Below are 21,787 nucleotides of genomic sequence, written 5' to 3' on the forward strand. Positions count from 1 at the left end.
CGCTTCTCTTGCTAGATGCAAGGAGTGAGATTGTTCAGCTGCCCTAAACTTTCTGATTGATGTGTGAGTCAAGAAGTTAGGGATGAAAGATGTCTTTTTCTGGTTTGGACTCATCCAATAGTTACACTAAGAAATGGGGAGGTCTTCATTCATTACTCCTGTTATTCCTTTTATCCCTTCACATAAGCCCTACTGCTTGTCCTCTAGGTCACTTTTCCACCTAATCTCGCACCAGAGCTTCTGCATGCTCATCTAAGCTGCCAGTCTCTCTTGACTGGGGCCTGACAGTGACCTTCCCACTTGTCTTCCTGGGCAGTATGGACACCAGATTGGAGCTCCATAGAGCATCTAAAGGAGCCAGCTTTGACACATAAATTACATTAGAATTTCCCTCTCCAAGGACCCCTTGATCTTTTCCATGACAACCGAAAGTCCAAGCTCCTTACTGACTTCACCTTGTCTGCTTTTCCCACCTTCCTTCCTACCCATCTCTGGCAGACCCATTATGTTCAAGAACACTGGCCATTTTTCTGTCCTTAAAATGACTTTGAGTTCTATTTTCTCAGTCTGACTGCCCCTCGTTATCAATTCAACCCTCACAAGCAGGAAAAGTTTCCCAGAATGCCTTTATAAATTCAAACTTCTCTATTATTGGGCTCCTCAGTTCTCAAGGGTAGAAATTATGTTATTTATTGATATCAGACTTGTTCACTAAATTACAAGCTCTTAGAAGGCAACACTTAAAAGTCAGTCTTGTTAATTGGGCCCATTGCACTGGACAACTGAAACGGACACAGCAAACAGTAAGTGGCTAATAATGAATTGAAAATGAAGAATAAATTCAGCATGGACAAGGCACAGGAGGTGTGCATAAGCTCTGGTCAGTAACTTATCTGAACAGATTCATTCAACCTTCACACGTTATGAACATTTTTTTATCACACACTGTTTTTTGATATGAACAGAAGAAAAACAAAGCCCTAAATTTTCATCCTCGGGAAATTAAATTTACCACTATACTTGAATATATTTTTTAATATTTGTATGGGAAAGAGGAAAATGAGGAGAGATTGGAAAATGTCAATGATGTGAATTTTCTCTTTCTTCAGAAAGATAAATCACCCAAGCATTCATCTCAGCATATGAAATCTTGCTTAATACTATGCAACAACTGATGAAGCTACATTTTGGAAGAAATGCTTCAGAAAAGTATTCTCCACTCAACACTGAAAATCACTTCTTAAGAACAATCATCCTGAAGGAAAAAATGGCAGGAGAGATGGTGGCAAGAAAATCAGAGCAAGGAGGCCTTTCAAGATTTGGGAGGTACATTTCCCCTTCTGTGTGTGTTTTCTGTGTCAGAAATTGAGATATCAATGCTAGACATTGAGTTCAGTTTCAAACTCAGCATCTAACACTTCTGGGACCATCATACAGAAAAGGCATGCTGCTTTATGTCTGTCTTTTTCCAAGGCTGAAAAATCATATCCAAATGCCTGGGAATGGGAGAGGTTTTTTTTTTCATTTCTATTCACCACTGCTGTAGAATTTAAATATTCCCAGTATCCTTCTCTTCCTCTCTCTAGTGTTTTCTAGCTTTTGAATTTGTTTCAAACATCCCTTCCTAAATATAGTATCTAACATTTAAGATTACCTTCTTCAATACCGTATTTAACCTTTAAGATTAAATCCAGCTTGCAAGTTTAAACTGTGGAATTAACCCCTAAATAAATAGTAACTCCAAACCACTCCCCATGTTTGCTCACATCAACATACCAAGCACTTCTTCTCCTTGGACTCAAGGGCCTGAATTGTTTTTCTGTCCAATCCCTTCTATAACATGGTTAAATATCTATAGAATGTGCATCAGCCTTGTCTAACTGGTGACCATTGCTACATTTTCTGATCAAGAGACTGAGTTTCAGGTATTACTGTAGGCAAAAGTTGGACTCAAGTTGATGCTCCATGTCTGACAGCCACACTTCCTCCGGAGGACACAGGCATGTACACACAGTATAACTGGCCTCACAGCAGAAACACAACTACGACCAAAAGAAAAATGATAGTCCTTCCATGCATCCCAATTATGATTTCTAATTTGCAACCTAATTAGAGGGTAATATAATCAGAGTGGAAAAAAAGAAAGAAAGAAAGAAAGAAGGAAGGAAGGAAGGAAAAAAGAAAGAAAGAGGGGGAGGGAGGGAGGGAGAGGAAGGAAGGAAGGAAGGAAGGAAGGAAGGAAGGAAGGAAGGAAGGAAGGAAAGAGGGAAGGCAGGAAGGCAGGAAGGCAGGTAGGAAGGCAGGAAGGCAGGAAGGAAGGAAGGAAGGAAGGAAGGAAGGAAGGAAGGAAGGAAGGGAGGGAGGGAGGGAGGGAGGGAGGGAAAGAAAGAAAGAAAGAGAGGGAGGGAAGGAAGGAAGGAAGGAAAGAAGGAAGGAAGGAAAAGAAAGAAAGGAAAGAAAGACCCACCCATGTTAAATAAAATCCAACGAACAGTCCCCTGAATTCAATTGGTAAGGGATCTTACTGCGCAGCTGAGTTTAAGAGATCAGAGGATACTTGGGACCAAATCAGATCTGAATAGAATTTATTGATCTGTGGTATCACATTTTCTACTCCCCCCTCCAAACCCCACAGTAGTAAAAAGAAAATTGTTCTCCTGGCAGTGGTGGCTCATGCCTATAATCCTAGCTACTCAGGAGACTGAGATCTGAGGATGGAGATTCAAAGCTATCCCCGACAAAACAGCCCCTGTTATTCTTAACTCCAATTAACCAACAAGAAGCTGGAAATGGAGTTGTGACTCAGGTGGTCGAGCAGTAGATTTTAGTCAAAAAGCTAAGGGACAATGTCTTGGCCCTGAGTTCAAGTCCCAGTTCTTGCACACAATAAAGAAATAAACAAATATATAAATAATACATAAATCACATTCAAGAAAGAACATTTTCATCTTAAATCTGCAATACTTTAGAAACAATAGTTCTGGCAGTGATCAGTAAAATCTTCATAAAGGCAGATTTTCAATCTGAATCCAGTCCATCCATTTGAATCCAAGTGTGACTGATATGCTAATGAAAAGAGATGGCTTAGCCTACTCAATCCATGCAGACAATCAGGGTCCAGAGCCTCCTTGCCTATCAGAGGGCTGGGAAGCCAAAGGAAAGTAGGTGCCAAAATCAAGGAGCTGCAGGATGCTGTTGGAGCCCCACTCTTTCTCAAGTGATTCTATTTTTATAATATGACATTTGAAAAGCCAGTGTGATTTGGTGACTAGATGTTCCTCCACCTCTCCACAACCCCTAGAGCTCCCTGGGTTTCCATGGTACTTATTAGCGGGAACAGCAGTAGACTCGTGGCTGCCAGAAGCAGCTGCTGTGGCAAGGCCCTGGTGCACAGAGGCTCAGGCCGCACCCCCCCCCCCCCGCTTCCTGGAAGCACAGCCTGGTCTCCTGATCCACAGCCACACAAAGAAACAAACAGGAGAAAAGAGAGCCAGCAGACAACCCAACACAGTCATTATTCTAGGAAATACAGGGAGTGGAGAAAGGAAGAGTCATTCCTACATACTCCCTTGACTTGAAGAAAGTTTTTAATATCTTTAAGATTATCCGAATTTATTATAATTAGGTGTGCGAGCATGTGTGCATGTCTGTGTGTGTGTGTATGTGTGTCTATGTGTGTGTATGCCAGACTTGAACTCAGGGCCTGCTCTAGGTTGACACTCTACCAGTTGAGCCACACCTCCTCTTTGATGTTTTGCTGGTTCACTGTAGATTAGAGTCTCACGGACTTTCCTGCCACGACTGGCTTGAAACCATTACTCTCCTATCTCAGCTTTCTGAGTAGCTAGGATTACAGGCATGGATGCTAGTGCCTGGTGTGGGTGTTTTTCTTTGTTTTTGTTTGTTTGTTTGAACAGTGTCAAAGTTGTTCAAGCTGGCCTGGAAAACAGGATTCTCCTGCCTCCACCCCCCAACCGCTAGGATTACTGGCATGCACCACTAATCCCAGATCACCTCAGACTATGGAACATTGTTGAAGAATAGTCATTGTAACATTCTACTGGTATGATTCAAATGGTTAACTGGGTAAGAAAATTCTAAATGCAGGATATTAAAACATGTCATATCTAGTATATGTCTGAGTCAAGCAGAAAAGTCAGATAAGGAGATGTTAGGGAAATGAACCCTAAGATATGTATTCAAATGTTTTTGTTCTTTCATGCGATTGATTGTTTCTAACACATGTATAAGATTATTTCATTGTTGCTTTGTATGTCCCTCCCCCACAGTCTAACCCCTGTTTTCACTGTATTTGATGTCGGTATAATTTGTGGAGGGGAAGGGGAAAAACAAATCGTCTAAATAGGGATACAGGTGGACCCGTTGCAACAATGAGATGTACAAGTCGTTATGTCTAAAATGAACTTTACAACTTTGGTGGGGGGGAGGATAGGGGGGAGGATTGGGTGGGGGCGAGGGGAGAATGGGAAGGGATGGGAAGGGGAAACAAAGGAGGAGGCTACAATGCTTGATAAGAAGTGTACTCATTATCTTGCCCATGTAACTGTAACCTCTCTGTACAGTATTTTCACAATAAAAAAATAAAATAAAGTAAAAATAAAAAATAAATAAAACATGTCATATTTTATAGACACAATGAGCCTCAAATTTCCTTTTCATGTGATGAATGTTCGGGGAAGAATTGTATAGGATAATGACAAAATTGAGGCACTCAAAATCCCAACAGTTGATAAGCTCATTATTTTAGTTTATCAATACCTTCCAGCACAGAGCCATTTAAAAAAAAATAGGGTTTTAAGCGGTTTCACAGGGAAACATTTTGAGATACATTGCAAAAGGTTAGTTAATATTAGAGTATAATTTCATTTTTGTGTGTAAAATACATATTCATAAAGCAGAAAATTGGACTAACATTCAGCAAACTGATATAATAGTAATTATCTCTGGATAGTAGAATTAGAGTTTTGTTTTTTTTACTTTCTTCTTACTGCTCATATGTTCCAACATTTTATAAGTGAACATGCCCTGTTAATAAGAAAAATAAGTTAGGAGAGAGAAAGAGATGGGGAGAGAATATTAAGTAGCCACTTTGAGTTTCATAGAGAAGTATTTTTCTCTCAAGATGAAGTGAGAATCAAACCCAGGGCATTGCACATGCAAGGCAAGTGCTTTACCATTGAGCAACTACCCCTGTTGCACAAGTTTGATTCTATTCAACGACTTCTGTTGGAGCTCTGTTCTAATCTAATAAATAAAATGATGTCTGGTATCAAAATCCTCTCACTAAGCTGAGCATGGGGATTCACACCTGCATTCTTGGCTTCTTGAAAGTTGGAGATGAAGAGGATCCTGATTCAAGGCCAATCTGTGCAGAATATTTGACAGAGCACATCTCAACCAACACCTGGGTGCTGTGGCATGCACCTGTCTTCTCAGTTACATGGATAGGATAAATAGGAGGAACATGGTCTACACAGATTTGTGCAGAAATTAAGAATCTATTCAAATAGTGAGAGCAAAAGGGGCAGGAGGTGTGACTCAACTGATAGAACACCTTATCTACAAGGACAAGGCCATAAATTCAAATCCCAGGGCACACACCCTCCCGCCCCTACCCCTGAAAAATAATTCCCAGGCCGGCCAATGCAAAGATATATTCATAATAGTGCCCTCCACACTCCACATTCTAATCTTCTGATCTTCTTGTAAGACTGTAAAATTCAGCAACTATAAATTCTTGTTTCTTTCAGGGTACCAGCTCTGATACCTAGAAGTAAATGCATTTTTTACATTTTCAGATAAATTTATTCTGCATATGGCCATCATACCTCCAAGGTTCCCCTTTTACCCTTCTTTCTCAGAATCCAATTACTTTCTTGTATATACTGCAAGTGTTTCTGTGTGTGTGTGTGCATGTACACAGCAGTCAGAAGAAAGACAAGTTCTTAAGTGGTCAATAAGTAAATTTCATCCTTCAGGGTGTAAACAATACCTACAGAAAACATCAAAATGTGGGTATTGCAAAAAATGATGGAACTGCCAAATATCCCACCCATAATACACACAAAACAAAATCTTTTGTGAGGAGGAAGAAAGCATAGTAAGTAAAGCAAAGATAGGGCAAACAATGGTACCAATAACTGCAAAAATCCCAGAAAACTTGCATCTCAGACTTGGAACCTTGACTTGTTTTCAGTCTTTGCGGCAAGAGCTCCACAGATCATCTTATCCTACAGTCTCATCTGCAGGAGACCTTGATTGCCCAAAGATCAATTTGTTTACACTGAAGTCTCTCACAAGTAACAGAGCTGAGCCTACATTCCCGCTTTCTCGCTGTGCCTTAATGAATTTTCTCCCTTTCAAAGACACTCCTCTAATTCTCAGCTTTCCAATTTTCCATAGATATGAAGAAGAAAACACAGGTAATCAATACCAACTTTGTGCAAAGAATCATAAACTTCCCCCAATTTAAGGTTGCATCTTCTCATCAGCCTCTGAGAAAAATCACTTCCTAAAATTTAGGGTGTGAATTGCTCAAGTTGGTTAAAATTTGTGGGTCTCAGTGTATTTGGCAAAGCTTCCTAGAGGAAGAGCAACGGGGGAGGGGGAAAGGGGCGCTATTGGAGATGAGGTTACAGACCTACATCATCCACAAACTCCCCGGCCCACTCTCAGACACCAGCAGGCCCAGTAGGCACATGGGCTTTATTGCAAATGGTCGATCTCTGCCTACACATTTGGCATAAGATCAGGAAGCCATTCCATACTGTGCATCATCCAGCAGGCTTCGGGAATCAGCTTTCTTTTTTGACTGTCTCCCACAGCACATGACAGTAATCCTTCTCCATCTGAAAAAGCAAAAAGATTCTCAAACATTCCAGCACCCCTACTTTCCTGGCATGAAAGCATTTCATAAGGGTCAAGAAGGTCACCAGATTGCATGGAACTGATAACTGAAGATTAAAGTAGACTTCCCAGCACAATGCTGAAAAGGAACTAACAGAGAGCTAGAGTACTCTTCTAGGGATGCAGTATGTGTGATCTATTTTCACACAATTCATTTCATACCTTGCATCTGATAGATGTGGGGGGTGGCAAGAGGGGTAGAAGGTCTACTGGGTGGTTGCTGTGGGGACAAATGATTTTATGTGGCAAAGGAGTAAGTCCAGTAAGTCTCAGTTAGCACTGAGCTTTCTCAGTGCTAACCCTGCAGCCAGATTTTGGTTTTGGGTTTGGTTTTTTGGTTTGTTTTTTATCTTCTGTTTAAAAAAGTCTCACTGGCCACACATCACACCTTGTCAAGGGTTTCTTCTCCCACAGAGTTTCGCCTTTAAGGATGAAGAGTTCACAGGCTGGCAATTTAATTCAATTTTCACAATGGGAGTGCAGGACATAAACACATTCTGCAGTGAGCAATTAAAGTCTTCCAGTCCTAACACATAGAGATGGAGCATTTTCTAATAACCAGGATGCAAGACTGCACATACACTGGAAGCACTCTACAATTGTACAAATGTGCTCTGCTGTGCACTACCAAGGAGATAATAGTTGCCAATTACATAAATTTTGATACGTACACACACACACACACACATATATAGTGTATATGTGCATCCATGTGTGTGTATGTGTATGTGAGTATGTGTGTGCGTGAAGACTCATGCTTTTACTGGGGTGTAAACTCAGAACCTTGTGCCCTTGGTTGGCTTTTTTGCTCAAGGCTGGTACTTTACCACTTGAACCACAGCTCCACTTCCAGCTTTTTGCTAGATAATTGGAGATAAGGGTCTGAAAGGACTTTTGTGCCCAGGCTGGCTTCAAACTGAGAGTCTCAGATCTCCACCTCTTGAGTAACTAGGATCTTAGGCGCCACCACCAGCATGTGGTGTTACACCTAATTTTGAATAGGAAAATGAGACCACAGAAACAACAGGGTAAATGTTAGTTTTGAAAAAGAAATATAAATCATGTGTGTATAGAACTTTGGTGAGATAAAATTATGCTAATATTTTCTCTTTAAGATTTCATTTCAATACCAGTGCTCCAGCAAAATCTTTACATTACTGAACGCTAGCATCACATGACTCACTGCTAACACATGAGTTCATTTATTCAACGGTAAACCAACTTGAAACAAATTAATTCAGGGGTTCATCTTTTGCCCCAATGCAGCAAGTTTCTCCCCTCCTGCTTCTAAAGCATTATTTCTGCTAGCCAATCCAAAGGCAAAAGGCATAACTTCCTCCTTGCAATTCAACAAGGCAATTGTTTATGCAGCAACCCATACTGAATCCAGGTTTAGAAACCCTGTCAGAAGGCATTCGCTAGACAGGAGGACTGTGCTTCAAGAGCAACTTGGTCCACTTGAACTCTTCTCTTTGGGTTAAACTGTTTATATAATCTAATCATCTAGAAGTAATAAGAACTCAGTCTTTTACAACACTTGGCCATCTGCAATGCATTGTTAGAAACAGCATTTCATTATTTATCATAAACTACTCAGAGAAGTTCACAATGAAAGATGAGTGTTGGTATGGTACCACAGAAAGCCATTTAGAAGCTTGCAAAATATGTGGGGGGCAGGATAAAGGAGAGATGCAGATTCTATCTTGACATTGCTAAATCTATTTTACTGCCTTCTTTTCCTCAAAAAAATAAAAAAACTAAAAAACATTCTTTGATCAAATATACAAAGACTTGAACAAATAAGTGAGAAAATTTCCCATTCTCCAAGTCAATAAAATGAAGTGAAAATATTCCAACTAAATAACAGCAGTACATAGCAGCTGGCCTATTAGAAATGTTGACATCATTGAAAATTATCTGATCAGTGAAAAATATAGGAGAGAGGCTGTGGGCTATTAGTACTCACTTCTAGTATTTGCACTTCCACAGTGCTACAGCCCCTCTCTCTGGTAAACCACTAGCAAGCCAGAAGTGAGAAATAGGGATGGACCTCGATCTCCTCAGAAGGAGATGACTAATTTTAGCAGTCAGCACCAAGATACATTCATGGTGCTTGTGTATCTCAGGAGCTTTCCAGAATGCCACATGAAAGCCTCATCTTGCACACACTGACTCCTTCCTCTCTACATGTTGCGTGCAGAGCACGAAAAGCAACATTCTTCTTGAATGCTCATACTCCCTCTTCAAAATCAGCACTCAAGTCTCAAAGGTGAGAAAGAGAGAGAGACACAGAGAGACTCCCCAGCTGAGCACAGGTAGCTCACACATGCAATCTGAGATCTGAGGGTAGAAGTTCAAAGTCATCCCAGGCAGGAAAGTTAGTGAGACTCTTATTTCCAATTAACCACCCAAAAGTCAGAAGTTGAGCTGTGGCTCAAGTGAGAAAGCACCGCAGCAGCCTCCAACAAAAAAGCTAAAGGACTGTCAGGGGAAGGGGAGGAGTTGGGGAGGTGGGGAGGGAAGGGATGGTAGGGGGAAAACAAGGGAGGAGGTAACAATGCTGGAAAGGAAATGTATTCATTACCTTCCTCATGCAACTGTAAACCCCTCTGTACAGTATTTTTACAATAAAAAATATATATGGAAAAAAAAGCTAAGGGACAACAAAGCCTTGAGTTCAAGTCCCCACACTAGCTCCAGGGAAAAAAAAGAAAGAAGGAAAGAGAGAGAGAGGGGGAGGGAGGGAGGGAGGGAGGAAGGAAGGAAGGAAGGAAGGAAGAAAGGAAAAGAAAAGAGATAGAAAGAAAGAACATTCTGGATCCCAGAACCAGAAGGATAAGATGGCAAGCAAGTCATAAAGGAGTTTTGCCTCTCAAACATCTGAAATCAGTCACAGGTTAATTTAGGTGAAGCTGTGCAATCAAGACTTTCTTCTTGCAATTCTCCTCCTATCTCACTTGCAAATGTTTAGATATTCGAAAGCTGTTATTTTGGGTTAAACCTAGGGCTGTGTTGATATGATGAAGGATAAACTAAATATCCTGAAGACACAGCAGTTCCTCCACTTCTTGCAGCACTTTGAAGCAGCTTTGGAATGAAGTCAATACTTAAATAGATCCCTGCACAAATGAGAGACCAGAGCTCTGAATAATTTGGAACAAGTTAGCCTTGGGGAATCTTTAAAATTCCCTGCATGTTCTTCTCTCTCCAGCTCATCCCAGAGAACTTGTACTTTCTGAAAATACCACAGGTATTGTCACTGTCTTACCCCACTCTTGAATGTGGCATAATTTCAGCCACTTCCTTCCATGCTCAAATCAGCCTGCCAGGCTACATCCCAAGAGAGACCTTCAGCACCTGCCAGGCCATGGCTCACACTGGTTCCCACAGGGCGGGACTTGCTTTGGCCTCACCTCTCCATCTCTGCTTCAGTTAATTCCCCTTTGAAACAACCTTTGTCAGCACTGATCTTGGCTTCTGAAATGGACCGGTAAAGACTTTTCAGAACTTTATTATTTTGTGGGACATACAAAACCATAAGTTGATAAACTATCTTTCTTGTCTATTATGCACTTTGATGTTTGCAAAACTGTGACAACGGCACTCTCTCTGGATGCACACATAAGTATAGATGTATGAAATATGGGGAAAGTGGGGAAAAGATGCTGTATCAGAGACACAATCAATGTGGGTGAAGGCAATTTGTCTCCATATACACACAAGGTAAACACTCAGAAGAGTCTAGTAAGTCTAAAAGGATTGGGGTTCTGCATAGAGTCTCCCCCAAGCTAAGATCCTGAAAATCAAGCTGCAGAAGCCAGTCCAGCCATCATTGTGTCTCTCAGACAATGAAATATGAACAACAAAAGCTCAGAGCTATGACCCAGAGACTATAAATGGAAAAATCCATAAACTCAGTCCACTACCCTGGCAGCTCAGGATGGTAATGGCCACAAGACTGTTTCAAAATATTTCCTTTATTGTTTGTGTAGATGTACATCAAAAGTACACAAATCACAACACAGGTTGGTAAATTGTAATGACCAGAACCTACTTGTCTAACCAGCTCCCAGAACAAAGCACACATCAATAGTGCGAGACTCTACCCCTGTGTCTCCTTCCATTTTCTCTGCCTTATACCCAAAGATAATCACCATTAAAGATAATATAAGTAGAACCGTGTTATATTTTCTTTACTCTGAATAATTATTTATTTAATTTTACTTCTCATGTCTTAGAGGCTCTCCAAGGGACGTTGAGACCCACTCATTCTCAGTCTTACAAGTCCATGGCCCACACATGTTATCAATCATCTCACTTTGTGATTCTGCAAGAGGGCTGCAGCTCCTACAAATCTTCAGATTAACCATCCCATCCATTCATATTACACCTGAGATCTTCTCTCTAAGACCCAACATTAACATCCCGATTTTATATTTTCCTTCCATCCCATCCCTCAAATAGACTGTGATTGGTTCATGTACATGATTGGTTTCTATTGATATATATATACACATATATACGTGTATATATATGTGTGTGTGTATATGTGTATATACATATATATGTATATGTATGTGTGTACATATATGTATACATATACATATATGTATATGTATACATATACATATATGTATACATATATATGTGTATATATACATATACACATATATATATACATATATATCCAATGTAGCAATTTTTCTAAATACTGTCCTACATCTGCAGGCTAGAAGAGCCAGTAAACTCACTGAACTTCAATAATTCATGAGTTAATGGCTTTGAACCATGATCCTCGGATCTCAGCCTTCTGAGTAGCTAGGATTACAGGCTTGAGCCACCAGCTAGAACAGTTTTTCTTTTAGCTAAAAAGAATGACCCCTTATACACAAAAAATGCCAAATAAGTAAGAAATGGCAGAGCCTTTCTTGGAGCATCCTTTGCATCATATCAGGATGTTTTCAGTATTCTTCATCTCAGCACTGCTTAAGGACCAGCAGGGCTCCAAATGGGGACTGAAGTCTCTTCAGGATGCCCACCTGGTGCGTCACCCATCATTTACTCGTTAGGGGACATATCTTAGCGTCTGGAGAACCACAAAGCTATCACTCCACACATTCTCTGACACTTTCCCATTGATCATTGTCAGCATATGATGCTGTAACTGCTGTAATCAAGAGTAAATTTGGAATGGGCAGAGAAGACAATTTTGACAAAATTTGAGGAAGCAAAGAAATAAAAGTCTGAAACTGTTTTCTGACAGTGTTATTTTGAATCATCACCAAGAAGGCAAAGGAGAAAATAGGGAGTTAGCAAAATCAAGGACTGGAAGTTCAAGGAATAGAAGAAATAGACCTAAGGTCATTTTTTTTTAATTCAGTGAATATGGGATTCGATTACCCAAGCTTGAGACAGGTCTGTTTTATGAAGTTAAAACCCAGTTAGCAATGAATAACTGCACACTTTTGATAAATCTCGTCTAGTGTTTTTACCTCAAAAAATAAAAATAAATAAAATAAACCCATAAAAAAAGTTCTTAAAGAACATGGATCTGTTTACACTGCCTGTGGTGTTGATATGAAGAGTGTACACCTATGTTCAAGATCATCAAAATCATCAAGATCATCAAAATGTGTGTATGAAATATGTGCTGGTGTTTAATATATCAGTTATACCTCAATGAGACTAAAAACGAAGTTTATAGAATGATTATCTTCATTCAAGCATCTGAATTCCTCCTCAAATTGAAAAGGCAATTTCTCTGATTAGACATGCTCTTTCTTAATTGTGCAAAGAATAGCAACCCAGTAGATTCAGCTTTTCTGGAGCTGATAGCAATAAATATCAGTATGCAAGGGCCAAATGCTTGAAATAAGGTAATGTCCACAGAGGTACTATATGAATGGATTAGGATACTGAGAGAGATTTTTCTCCAAAACAATCTTCCCATAACCCTGATCAGCCAAATGACACAACTTAAGCACATCTTAGGCATATTGTGTAAACCACACTAAAACCAGTTCCATTACTTAAATGTTGGAGATAATCATACCTAGGCTAGATATGATTGCCACTGAGTCTGTAGATCAAAAATACACTGACAAAGAATGTACAAATCACACTTGTATTATTACTTCAAGTTTCGAGCCCCTTCTAAGACTGAGATTCTGCAAAGAGTCCTCCCACTATACTAAAAGTAAAAGTCAAGGCAGAGAAAAACAAGAGGATATGATCTCAAATTGATGAGGAAAGGGTACATTTCTGTTGATGAACTTCTAAGTCCCTGGCAATTTACAGGATGATCATAGTTTTTGTCTGTATGTAGTTTGGGGAAGGATATTTTGCCAGACAGACTGGGTAATGTTCAAGAATTGTTTTCAGTATAAAATTTCTAGAGAGGAGCTACCATTTTGAGTCTTTAACTCACATTCCTGCGTGGAGTACGGAAAATGTTTCTCTTCTCCATTTATCCTTACTTTAACCGAGTCAACTTAAAATTAATCCCTACTAAAACTTTAAAAAATGTTTTCAAAGAGTTTACACAAAAAGTACACCCTTCTCGTAATGCTAGCTATATGATATTTATGCTGATGTAACTATATACTTTACTCAAGTAAAGTGAGCTTCTAGCCTATATCCTATCCATGAATCATGCATTATACACACGTGTGCATTACATCCAGAAAGTTCTTCAAGCCTCACCAGTGGAAGTGGCTACATTTCTGGAACTTCATTCAGAATTTACTTGTACAAGATTGATTCTGATTGCCATCTTCTATGCCCAAGAATGGAAATTTTTTATTTATGTACAATGATCTATCTTAATGGATAGAACTAGAACAAATCATGTTGAGTGAGGTAAGCCAAGATTAGAGAGACAAACAGCACATGGTCTGTCTCCCTGATATATGGATGTTAAATTCAAAAAGCAAGGAGATTTGACAAAGCATACAGGCCTCAAAAAACAAAAGGCCTCTACTTAATTTGTCATATCATTTCTAAATGACTCCAAGATCTTGACCTCAAGATATGGTATATACATGTGCCCATCTGAAGGAAACTAGGAGGAGGGCACAGAATCAGAGGGAAACAGGGGAAAAAATACAACAGAGGGGTCCATCAGCTGCACTGGACATTGATGAAAATGAACTAAGCAACCCAAGGGCAGCAATGGGAGGGAGGGAATGAGAGGGAAAGACAGAACAGTTAACACTAAGCAAAAGGAAAGAAATGTACATATCACCCAACATGGAAGAAATAGTTGTATTATCCAAGCTCATAGAAATCACAAACTTTATAGACCATGATAATGACAATTTGCCTTATGACAAAATGTATTTATGACTTTAACTAAGGATCACAATACCACAATACTGTGAAATTTGTGAAATTTATGTAATCACTTAATCTCAATAAAAATTATTTAAAAATAAAAAGTTAAAACTTATAACAACAAAAAGTAATACCTTGAGATAGGATTTAGATTGAGTTTTCTAAGAAACACAGACTTGAAGATATTTGAAGTGCTAGTATTAAAGTTCTCCCAAGCACAAACACATATAACTGTAAGAAATTTTAATAGGCAAAGTAAACGTATTATTCCCCCCAAAATCTAATTCGCAATAACTGGTGATGGGAATACAGTGGGATGTAGATATTACCAATTTTCAACTAACTTCTCTCCATAATGTAAAATACAGTGACAATCACAGTGCAGAAATGGCACAGAGGGAGAGAGAAATACTCTTTCTCCACATTTGTGTAGATTTCAGATTTCCTGTTCTCACTCAGCTAACCCCAAATTCTGGAACTTCTCTGTAATTGACTTGTATCCAAAGTAGGATTTATCAAACTCCTATCAAGTACAGGGTAAGAAATGATGATTAAACTCACTGGATGAATCCAAGCAGACTTCCACAGAAAAAATCTACTGTGTGTGTGTCACCTTCCCAGAAGAAAAGACTGGACAGATTCAGGACACATAAGAACTAGAGTCTATGGAGGTGACAAAAGATGCCTCAGGCTGAAAGCCAACCAGCACCAATGTTTTACCTAACTCTCGTGGCCTTACATGCTCTCAGATGAAAATAATCAGTCAACCCATTTCCTGCCTCACTTACCCTTTACATGACAAGATATGAGAGAATGTACATTGTATAAGTTACATTTTCTTTAAATTTTCTCCTTTTTAAGAAATTAATTTTAAGCTAAGCATCTCTGACTCATGCCTCTAATCCTAGCTACTTAAGAGGCTGAGATCTGAGGATCACAGTTCTAAGTCAACCAAAGCTGGAATGTCCATGAAACTCTCATTTCCAATTAAGCACCAAAAAACAAAGAAGTAGAGTGTGGCTTGAGTGAGAAAGCTAAGGGCCAACATTCCGGCTCTGAGTTCAAGCCACAGTATCAGCATATACCCACAAAAAAGAAAAAGAAATTACTTTTACAAACTTTTTAAATCAACCAATCCACTAAAGCAGTAATGGAATGACAAACAAATAGTCAATTAATTCACCTTGAAAAATAAAATGTTTGACATACAGCACAAAACAATGTTAGGAACACATGTTCAATTCTACAACAATCATGTAGAATCAACCAATGAATGATGATTAAAAATTAATGTGGTTTGTAAATGGACCTAATACACAAATAAGTAGTAGTTTTCCACCAAGATTTTAGAATCCCTCATTTTTTGCAAGATTGAAGACATTTAATAACTCTCCAAGAAGAAAAAAAATCAAGTCAACAGGGAAATTTCTGTCAGAGCCAGGACTAAACACAATGAAAGACTAGGGACTGCAGGAATGTGTGACATCATTAGTTCAAATAGTGAAAGTGGAAATCCAAGCTTAATGCATGTGTTATGGTTTTCATTGATGGCTGCCTGAATAGGAAACACCTATTTAGAGATATTTTCACCCTTTCATTCCATAGCTGAGTCTATTCCTCCTTCCTGTTGTTGGATGCCACATGGATCTAGAAAGAAATTGCTGGTTGTAGACAAGAACAATTCCAGAGAGCTCATAACATCTCAGTGGTTCCTGTCCTGGCCATAAAGAACTGTGCTTTACCCAACATAGAAGTCTGAATGCCAAAAAGAAAGAAGAAAAAAAAACAGACTGAAAGAAAGGGAAAAAGAATGAATTTCGGTTCGATTCAGAAGCAATTCAAATGCATTTTAAAGACTGAGATTTATAGCTCTTTCTTTGCTCTCATACATTTCAGGGCCAACTTCTGTGTTCCATTTTCAACATCCCTGACAGAAAACCGAGATAGGCTTGGCACTAGATATGAAAGGTTATGACAAAAGAAGGATTTCAACGAAAAGGAATCAGTTGAAATTCACCTCTCTTTACATGGCAGTGCCACCAGGAAGGAAGGAAGCACTGGGAAAATGCAGAGGGAGGAGACAAAATGTTCCCACATCACCGGATTTCCCCAGCATGGCACTGTTGGTGGCTCAATGTGGTTTCAGAAGCCTTGAGTTCTTTAATAACAGAGAAATTGCCACAAACCAGCTTATTTTAGTTGATGATCTTTCTCTCAAGAGCTTGTGGATCAGCATTGTGCTTTCAGATGTCTGTCTTGGAGATTGCATAGACACAGGATATCTGTATCCACATATCAATCCTCAAAAGGGACTTTCTCCTAAGTAAAAGTACATTCATCCTAGCCTTGATCCTGAAGAATTGAGAAGGAAAGTTTAAAGCACTTCATCTTTATGCATTACGGGCAAACTCAAAGGAGCTATAAAAAATAGTCCTGTTGATCTATGCCCATTGCCATATCTATATTTTGGACAGGAATATGAATTCTAACAGAAGTGTCTGAAAAACCAAACTGTACAGTGGAATTGTTAACGCAGAAAAGCCCCATAATCTGTAGGTTGTAGCATGTGCTCATAGATGTAGCTCTCAAGTGGATTTCACAAAAAATATTGACACTCAGCTCTGAGTCCTCTAATGCTGGCCAACAGGCATGAACAGGGTCAGAATTTGCCATTCTGTAATTCCTTAAAAGCCTTGACTCATGTACATAAAGCATAAGATATAGGAGTAACTTGATTTAACAAGTTATATCTGAGTCAGCTTACAAAGTAACCAAAAGCACTTCACTCCAGAAAACATAAACATGTTGAAAAGGAAAACAAAATAGTTGACTTCATCAATGGCTCTCTTAAAAAATCACTATAGGTATGATTAATGTTGTCCATAAACAGATCTCAATAAATTAAATTGAAGAAAGTAAAATTAAAATTTTGGTTCGATTCACAAGCAATTCAAATGTATTTTAAAGACTGAGATTTATGGCTCATATTTAAGCATCCACAGCATTTTATTCTCAGTTTTTCTCTGAAGATATTTCAATGTATGTGATCTTATTCACTGGAATTAACTAAATAACTTTCCAGATGTGACAAAGAATTTGCATCGATATCTTTAGCCACTGAATCTGGCCTTCCACCTGTTCAACAGCTCTTAAGTGGCACAAAGAATTCCAAGACTCTAAAATAATCCATATTCACACTGACAAACCACAAATTTGTATCTGAAAACATTGTATAGAAAATTGTATCTGAGGGGCTGGGAAGGTGGCTCAGTGGTAGAGTGCTTGCCTTGTATGCTCGAGGCCCTGGGTTCAATTCCTCAGCACCACATAAGCAAAAAGAAAAAAGCCAGAAGTGGCGCTGTGGCTCAAGTGGTAGAGCGCTAGCCTTGAGCTGAAGAGCTGAGGGACAGCGCCCAGGCCCAGAGTTTAGGCCCCACGACTGGACCCAAAAACAAAAAAAGAAAGAAAATTGTATCTGAAAACCTAACCCCAAGTATTATGAAAGGGAAAAGGCTATCTGTACATTGGACACAGGCTTTCTTCTCTTGTCTGTAGTGACCTGTTCCCAAGACACTTCAAAACAGTTCCCCACTAGCAATATGTTTAAGATATTTATTTAAAAAGAGTCTAAAGAAAAGGCAAGTGAAGTACTGGGCAACTGGGAAGCCAAGAGATTCTAGGGCCACAGAAAACTTTTGTTCCAGCCCATGTTCTAAGGGATGGATGACAGGAAAACAAGAGTCAAATTCCAAGCCCTCTTTCTCCTGCAGTCTAGGATACGAATCTACAGATCCTCAATTCTTCCAGAAATGAGTAACCATCCTCTCAACTGGGCATTCCCCATAGCAAAAATAGCTTTCCTTGCAAGAATCCCATTATCCATTAGCAAGTGTGTTCATTCATTCTCAGTGAACCAGCTACTTCCACTCAAAAAGCCTTGCTGCCTTTGCAGACATGAGCCTTCTGACTGCTGGAAGATGAACACAAAGACATTTATTCTCTAAGACTTGAGATGTCTGATTCAAGAGCCACGGCCTTAGCTGTAAAACAATCTCACAAATCAGAGCAGCATCCTTAACCATGGTCTTCAGATGCCATACCAGAAGACAATATTTTCCAATTGAAAGAGAAAGAAAAGAGAGAAGAAAAAAAAATCCACTAAAGTATGGAGGTTGGAGACAAGGGAGAAAACGGGAAATTTCTCTCCTGGGAACTTTAATGGCATAATCAAAATAAGTTGAAAATAAAAATGTCAACAATTTAGGCCACAATTCTGACTACAGAATAATCCCTCCAAAGCTTTATTTCCTTGTATTAATAATCCTTAGTCTAGATGAAAAAATAAAATAAAAATGACACTTTTTCTTTGAATTACCATAAATCCTAAATGCATCTCTTTTGGAATCTGCATAATCTAACTTCATTAAGATTTCTCTGGTTGATGTATGCAAACCAGGTCATTTTTCTACCTGAATTTGCATACTTGCATTTTAATCCATGGATTTGTGTCTGTGTTAGAGGTTTAGAATAGAGAAAAAACTGTACCTCAGCTTCAAATAAATGAATACTGCTTATAGGTTTATGTGAGCATTGACAAGCTTTATAGATACCACCACCCTCCCCCCCTTTTTCCTTAGGGCTGAGAGCCCGCTCAATAATCATTATTTATTAAACAGGCTGCCATTCCCTTCTGCACAATGAGGAAAGAGCACACTGAGGGGCAGAAATAAATACCTTCACCTTCGGTTTTTCTTTAAAGACCTCCTTAGAATGGAACATAAGGGAATCAATTGAGAAAGAATATGAAATGCCCCTCCCCCCCCACACACATATACAAGAAGACTGGAAAGTACACCCACTCTTCATTATTCATATCAACTGCATCAAAAGAGATAAAAATCCGGGGTCTTCCACATATACATACTCCTTTTTTTTAAAATCCACTACATATGCCTACACACACACACACACACCACACACACACACACACACACACACACACACACACACACACACACACACATCCTTTATCCCTCCACAAAACTCAAGCTAATATGCTCAGAGGAATTGCTAAAACCCTCCTGGGAAAATATGCTTTCAAAAATGACTGTTTCAACCAGAGCCCAGAGAAGCTACTTACTGCTTTCTACTGCCATTCTAGTTTGTGGCAGAATCCTTCCTTCGCCTTTCCTGCCTGTCTCTCAGTTTATCTGCTAGCCAGTTCTATTTTCTGAAGCAAAGTATAAGCAAAGGGACTCTCTTTTCTGGACCTTACTTACAAGTGCACTAAATCGTACACACATACGCATGAAGTTTCAAGGGTTAAACAACACCTCAGGTAAGATCCCAGGTCTGGAAAATGAAAAATGACCAGGTGACTGAAAGCAAACAGGGAATTCCTCCCAACACTGAAGAGTTAATGATGAGCTATCTCTCTTTCCCCACAGATATTAGAGCTCAAAACAGAAATAGGCTATCAAGACAGCTCAGTCAGGAAGGGGTTTTTGGTTTTGTTTCATTAGGGTTTTTTGGGGGGGCGGGGGTTGTTTGATTTATGATGAATAGATTGTTAGCAGACTTGAACTGACATGCTGAAGGTTTGTCCTAAATAACCTTCACAGGTTGTACAAAGTATTTCTCTTAGCCGGATTCATAGGCAGCTAAATATAGGCTTCCTGAGATGTTTTAGAATTAAAGTGAGGGATGAGGTGGGAGGTCAAGTTTAGTCACCCAAACCTTTATAAAATAAGGAAGACACACCTGCCATGCAGAGATAGCTTTCTTGCTTGGGCTCAACCAGCTGTACTGTCACCATATGAGCCAGGACTACCGGGTTCATGCTTCATTCAGAGGGTGACATGTTACAAAAGGGTTGGATGTTCTCACCTCCCGGTACGAAAAACTCAACCTAGCCTTCCTATATTTTTGTGGTATGGAGAGAAAGAAGAGGTTCACACCCCACCTTTGGGGAAAGAACAAAAGCAAAGGCTTGGCAGAGCTGAGGGGGGGGGAACCTCCTTCATCAAGACCCCTGGGGCAGCCCCCTAGCCCTCTGCCGGTTAACTCACTCCCAGTGGCCACCGGACCAATTTTTACGCCATGCAAAGGCCATGGGCAGGCTGGGGAGCAGGAGGGGGATCAGTGTAGCCTTTTCCCTTAGATCTCTTTTTCCTGCCTTCCCCAATGGCTTCGAATTAACCCTTTCTGATCCCCTCCTGGGTCAGGTGGCTGGAAGAACCTCTAGCTACATCTCCATCAGACCACCCCACATCCACACCGGCACTGACGGAACTTCCTTCACTGGACCATTTTATTTCCCTTCTTCTTAAAGGGCGGGATGGGAAAGAGTTAGGTGTCAGGGGGGGGAGGGGAGAGGGCGGGGAACTTCCCTCTATTTCCAGCCTTCCCCAAGAAGAGGATCTGGGAGCTAGCCAACAGATCTGCAGAGTGGAAGGATGGCACTGGCCTTAAGGCTTTGAAGCGAGTGAGATGCAGGGTTCACACACGGGACCCACTTTCTTCATACCAGTATACTACCATAGCTGGAGATTTCCCAGGGGCCCAAAGCAGGCCAGGCCTCCTCCTGCCCCCCACCCCCACCCCACACACACCCCTGGCCACCCTCTGGTGGCCAGTTCATTTTCCTTTTAGTGCCCCAAACCTGGGAGAGGGGAGGAGGCTCGGCGGAAGAACAGAAGCGAGAGGGGATTTAAAAAAAAAAAAAAGATGTGTGTGTGGGGGGAGTGGGGGTCAAACAAGAAACTCAGTAGTAAACCAAGAGTTGAGACCTCGCGTTTACTTACGAAATTTGGGGCTGGTGCTAGTTTCTGGCGCGGCGGTGGTGGTGGTGGTGGAGGAAGAAGAGGAATCGGCGGCAGCATCCTGAAAGGGTGACAGGGTCCAGGAAGGAGTAGAATCATGAAGGTAGGAGGAGGTAGCATATGCCGCAGTGGGCCAGGAGGGCATCGCCTGGGTACTGGGGGTTCCTGGCGCCGGGGGTCGCGAGCCGGGCGTGCTGCTACTGAAGAAAGGGGCCGTGGTGGACAGGACCGTCGTCGGGGGGGCTGCGGTGTTCCGTGCGGTGGTGGAGCGCGGGCTGGCCCGGATGGGCACCCTGTGCCCGGGAAAGCGGGTGGGCGCCCGCGTGATGGTGGTTAGGCGGGTGCTAATCCGGTTAGGCGTCCTGGAAGAGGCAGCGCCGCCGCCGCCGGCCGAGGGGGTGGCGGGGGACGTGGTGGAAGTGGTGGTGGTGGTGGTGGTGGTCTCCATGGCCTTGGGGAAGGAGCTGGGCTTGGAGAGGAAGAAGGGGTCCTGGCCCATCCCCTTGGAGTCCACCAGGTCGGTGGGCACGTACTCCTTGACGGAGCCCACCACGATCCATTTGAGGAGCATGAGGCTGAGCCCCAGGCCGATGAAGCCGATGAACAGCGGTACCACGCACAGCCACGTCTGCTGCCGGTTCCACACGATGCAGTCGCTACAGCGTAACTCCCGGGGGGGCTCGGCCGCCCCTTCGCCGCCGCCGCCG

The 21,787-nt window shown here is 40.9% G+C and overlaps 1 protein-coding gene across 1 annotated transcript in view; it reads right to left on the reverse strand.

Annotated features, from left to right (window-relative positions):
* Nrg3 (neuregulin 3) overlaps positions 1–21,786 on the reverse strand; it is a gene marked incomplete at its 5' end in the record, with an annotated part of 1,028,236 nt that extends 1,006,450 nt beyond the window's left edge. The window contains one exon of the mRNA XM_013032069.1: positions 21,063–21,786. Coding sequence (XP_012887523.1) covers positions 21,063–21,786 — 724 coding nt within the window. The remainder of the gene's footprint in view (positions 1–21,062) is intronic.
* Between the last annotated feature and the right edge of the window lies 1 nt (position 21,787).

The sequence above is a fragment of the Dipodomys ordii genome, unplaced genomic scaffold (assembly GCF_000151885.1).
Source record: "Dipodomys ordii isolate 6190 unplaced genomic scaffold, Dord_2.0 Scaffold148, whole genome shotgun sequence".
NCBI lineage: Eukaryota > Metazoa > Chordata > Mammalia > Rodentia > Heteromyidae > Dipodomys > Dipodomys ordii.